This window comes from Octopus bimaculoides, chromosome 10 (genome assembly GCF_001194135.2).
Source record: "Octopus bimaculoides isolate UCB-OBI-ISO-001 chromosome 10, ASM119413v2, whole genome shotgun sequence".
NCBI classification, from domain to species: Eukaryota; Metazoa; Mollusca; class Cephalopoda; order Octopoda; family Octopodidae; genus Octopus; species Octopus bimaculoides.
In genome coordinates, this window is record NC_068990.1 from 6,417,569 (window position 1) to 6,422,831 (window position 5,263).

General features: G+C 40.3%; 1 protein-coding gene across 1 annotated transcript in view; it reads left to right on the forward strand.

The window, feature by feature from the left end:
* Positions 1-5,263, forward strand: part of LOC106881387 (mitogen-activated protein kinase 15) — a 45,332-nt gene that overhangs the window by 30,075 nt on the left and 9,994 nt on the right. The window contains exon 9 of the mRNA XM_052971209.1: positions 3,035-3,140. Coding sequence (XP_052827169.1) covers positions 3,035-3,140 — 106 coding nt within the window. The remainder of the gene's footprint in view (positions 1-3,034; positions 3,141-5,263) is intronic.

Below are 5,263 nucleotides of genomic sequence, written 5' to 3' on the forward strand. Positions count from 1 at the left end.
TTACATCGCTTAATCAGCCAAAGGAGTAAATATAAACAACTGAATACTTGTCAGTGATTGGTTGAAATTATCGAAATAAGACAATTTTTTACATGAAATAAATTCGAATACAAAAATATTTTTCTGTTCTATAACACAAAATAGATAAGTATACGAAGTTTGAAAGTCTTTCCGTACCAAAAACACTACGTAAAACATTAATGAAAAATGTGGCCCCCGTTTTAAAATAGATCCGAAGTATCAATCTCCCAAAGTTGATGGAACACATGGAAGAGGGAAACCCATGTAAAGCTGAGATGAGGTACTGAATGATGACCTCTGGATGACAAAGGACTGAGATACCTGGCACCTTACTGTGCACAAGAAGACCCATCCTCCACAGCAGAAGTGTTAAGGTCATTGCAAGAGCCCTGTGCCAGTGCCGCTTAAAAAGCACTTGTGCCAGTGTTATGTAAAAAGCACTTGTGCTGGTGCCATGTAGAAGCGCTCGTGCAGTGCCACGTTAAAAGCACCCAGCACACTCTGTAAAGTGGTTGGCATTGGGAAGCGCATCCAACCATAGAAACCAAGCCAAATCAGACTAGAGCTTGGTGCAGCTCTATCTTTATGTTCTGGGTTCAAATGCTGCTGGGGTTGACTTTGCCTTTCATCCTTTAGAGGTCAATAAAATAAGTACCAGTTGAATACTGGGGTTGATATAATTGACTTATCCCCACTCCTGAAACTGTTGGCCTTGTTGCCAAAATTTGAAACCAGTATATATATTTGAATATGTTGGCATATGTGTATGTGCACATGGATGTATACATTTTAAGACAAGCCAAAGGAGATAACTCTACAACCGTAGAGTTCTGTCCCTTCAGCAATGTATGCATATTATATTTTATAGTTCATTTTTTTTATAAGCACAAAAAAAACAAAAACATGTTCTATCTGTATATATGCATAGTTTCTAGTGAATGAGGGAATAGTTTCTTGGTGATATGCTTGATTTTTAAAATAAATTCACGGTCTCTGACCAATCTGATGGTAAATATTTAGCTTTATGACATTCTGTTAAAAGGTTGATTCATGGAACTTGTAGCTCACAGATCTGGACTAAATATGAAATGTATTTATTTTGAATTAGACATCTTAGAGTGTGTGTGTATAATATGTGTGTATACACATGTGCACACACACACACACACACACACACACACACACACACACACACACACACACACACATAGTGTTACTAAGAAAGGCTACTAAATATGGAGAATACATGAGTGAAAGAGAGTCTTTTCAATGTTGACCCAACAGAGGGACCAGCTATTGTAGTTGACAGTAGTATGATACTGAGCTGCTGAGACCCCCCTTCGGTCATGGCTGACCATGGGATTGCACCGAGAAAGTTACCCTCCAAGGCACAAGCCCGGGCAAGGTTGTTTATGGAAGACCAGCAGTCGCCCATGCATACCGGCCTCCCCTCTCCACGCCACTGATGTTATCCAAGGGAAAGGCAAAGGCTGACACAGCTTGGCACCTGTGACGTCGCAACTCATTTCTACAGCTGAGTGAACTGGAGCAACGTGAAATAAAAAATACAACATGCTCAAGAACACAACACGCAGCCTGGTCTGGGATTTGAACTCACAACCTTGCGATCGTAAACTCGACGCGCTAACCACTGAGCCATGCGCCTTCACATGTTGACAGTAGTATGATAGATGTAAAATAATTAAGGATATGAAAGCAGGGAAAGCCCCTGGTCCACCAGGAATTTAACTGAGATGCTTAAAATACGTTATGGAATAGGATATGGCCTAGTCACCTGTATAATTAATCAAGTTGTACAGAAAATCAGTCTCAGAGATGGCAATGGCTGCCGCGAGATCTCACCCAATATGGCGCTGACTGCTTGTGCCACTACAAGGGCTCTCCCAATATGGCGCTGACTGCTTGTGCTTCTACAGTTTTATTTCTTTTCTATTTCTACTACAGATTCAGCTATTAGGACTAATTCATCTGCATAAAGAAGTTCCCATGGACAACTAATGTAAAATTCCTCTGTTATGGATTATGACAAGTAGTTGCGAGCTGGGAACTGAATCCCGATGGATCCCTGCCTTCATGCCAAATTTGAAATATTCATTACTAATTCTCTTCTTGTCGGCTGCACTTCTGTACATGGCTTGCATGCCACCTTCATAAGCCATTCATCTGTTCTTATATTCATTAGTGGTCATCAGGTTATATGGCATAAGACCCTGTCAAAGACCGTCTTTAGGCTGATGACTCTTACATCATCCAGAAATTCATGCCTAACATCCTGTGAAATAAGATCACCTTTGATTTTTTCCTCAAGCACTTTTTCTTCGTTTCGGTCCATGTTAATGTATGCATGTGTGTGTTTCTGTTTTCTTGTCTTGACATTGAATAATAGTTGTAAATGAGTGTCATTGTCATACAAGCAGTGTGGTGTATTTCCAATATTGTTTGAAAATATGTCTGGCCAGGTGGGAAATATACCTTGTTTGGAAACAGGTGAGGGTTGGCTGTAAGAAGGGTATCTGGCTATAGAAAATCTACCTCAATGAATTCTATCTGACCCATGCAAGCATAGAAAAGTGGATGTTAAGTAATAATGATAATGATGGTTTCAAATTTTGCCACAAGGGCAGCAATTTTGGGGGAGGAGATGAGTCGATTACATTAACCCCAGTGTTCAAATGATACTTATTTTATATCGACCCTGAAAGGATGAAAGGTAAAGTCGACCTTGGTGGAATTTGAACTCAGTACATAGCAATGGGCAAAATAATGATTCTGCCAGCTCGCTGCCTTCCAAGTAATAATAATGATGATGATGATGATGATTGTATGTGCGTGTGTGTGTGTGTGTGAATGCATGCACACACGTGTGTGTGTGTGTATGCATGCATGTATATGTTTATGTGTGAGTGTGCATACATATATTGTTATGCCTACTGAATTCATTTATGTGAGCACATATAAAGATATGTTTAATTTTTTTTTTCTTGTGTGCCAGATTCCGGAAACCACATGAAGAGATCAGTCTTGACAGTGATATTGTACCATGCTTCAGTGATGAAATTCAACTCTCTGTTGAAGATTACAGAAAGAAGTTATATGAGGTAATTGTTAAGCATTATTTCATTTGAATTTCATGCCTTTTCCCTTTTTGGTATGTGTGTACAGCTATCACCTATCTCCTTTACTTACCACCCTGAAATTTCCTGTTTTGTCCACTGTTCTGACTACCAGCTTCTGTTATTAGAAATTTCTCTTCTAATTTAACAACTTATATTAATTTCAAATTTTTGGCACAAGGCCAGCAATTTCAGGGGAAGGGCTAAGTCGATTACATTGATCTTAGCACTTAACTAGTACTTATTTTATCGACACCCCCCGAAAGGATGAAAGGCAAAGTTGACCTTGATGGAATTAGAACTCAGAAAGGATCTACAGACGTTGGGACTCACAGAGGGGGTGACAGGTGACAGAGACTCACATCACCATCATCATCATCATCATCATCGTTTAACGTCCGCTTTCCATGCTAGCATGGGTTGGACGATTTGACTGAGGACTGGTGAACCAGATGGCTGCACCAGGCTCCAATCTGATCTGGCAGAAGACCATGCATGTTCTTGCATACAAGCTTGTCTCCTGTATCTTCCTCCAGCTGAGCATTTCTAATCTTGGGGACTTGCAGGTGCCAGTTCCGCATAAAAAGCACCCATACTGGTGCCACATAAATGCACCTGTGCCAGTGCTTCAGGAAAACACCCAGTTACACTCTATAAAGTGGTTGGCGTTAGGAAGGCCATCCAGCCATAGAAACCATGCCAAAACAGACATATGAAGCCTGGGTGGTTCTTCAGCTGGCCACCTCCTGTCAGACTGTCCAACCCATGTCAGCATGGAAAATGGACGTTAAAGGATGATGGCAATGAATGTAAAGATGGAGAAAATACTGGTAAATATTTTGTCCGGCATGCTAATGATTCTGCCAACTCACCGCTTTGAACAATTTAATCATATTAAAGAAAACATGTGTCATACGCTTAATATTCTCCAGCAACTACTCACTTCATCATCTATTACTTCTCACTGAAAAAAAAATCTTTAAAATTCCACAAATTACAAGAAGACCTAACCTTTCCTTTATGTTTAATATATTTCTACTCCCCACCACCTTGGAGGCGCCATGGCCCAGTGGTTAGGGCAGCGGACTCGCAGTCATAGGATCGCGGTTTCGATTCCAAGACCGGGCGTTGTGAGTGTTTATTGAGCGAAAACACCTAAAACCCCACAAGGCTCTGGCAGGGGCTAGTAGCGAACCCTGCTGTACTCTTTCACCACAACTTTCTCTTACTCCCTGTTTCTGTTGTGCCTGTAATTCAAAGGGTCAGCCTTGTCACACTGTGTCATGCTGAATATCCCCGAGAACTACGTTAGGGGTACACATGTCTGTGGAGTGCTCAGCCACTTGCCACGTTAATTTCACGAGCAGGCTGTTCCGTTGATTGGATCAACTGGAACCCTCGACGTCGTAAGCGTCGGAGTGCCAACAACAACAACATTTCTACTCCAAAACCTATTTACTTTTTACCTGATGCCAAAATACTCCATACTTATGGGCTGACACCTTCTTTTAGCATAAGTGTCATTGGTTGCATTAAGATGTAAGCCATAGACTACATTAATAAGGGAACTTTGGTCATGTCTTCTCTGCCTTCTTAATTACTATTATAATAAACATTGTGCGTTAAAACTTCCTGAATTCGCTCAATTATTTAAACAACTTGTCTATTGCACTTACCTCTTAATTTTACACTACAATATTATTTTTCTAATAGTTACAATAAACATAATTTGTAGCCATCACTCGCAGAAACACTACACCGTGGAGCTCTGTCCTCAACTACAGTAGCCAAGCTACATTTTGGGTGATGCATTTCCTCCCTGGAAACAATTAAAAAGTATCCTCTTATGTTTTACTAATGTTTATCTTTTCTCTTTTATTTTTTACTTGTTTCAGTCACTAGACTGCGGCTACCTTGAATTTTTAGTCAAATGGATCAACCCTAGTACTTCTTTTTTAAGAAGTGGTACTTATTCTATTGGTCTCTTTTGCTGAACCACTAAGTTATGAGGACACAAACTCACCAACACTGGTTGTCAAGCAGTGATGGAGGGGACAAACACAGACACAAAGACACATGCACATAGATATATACATAATATATATATA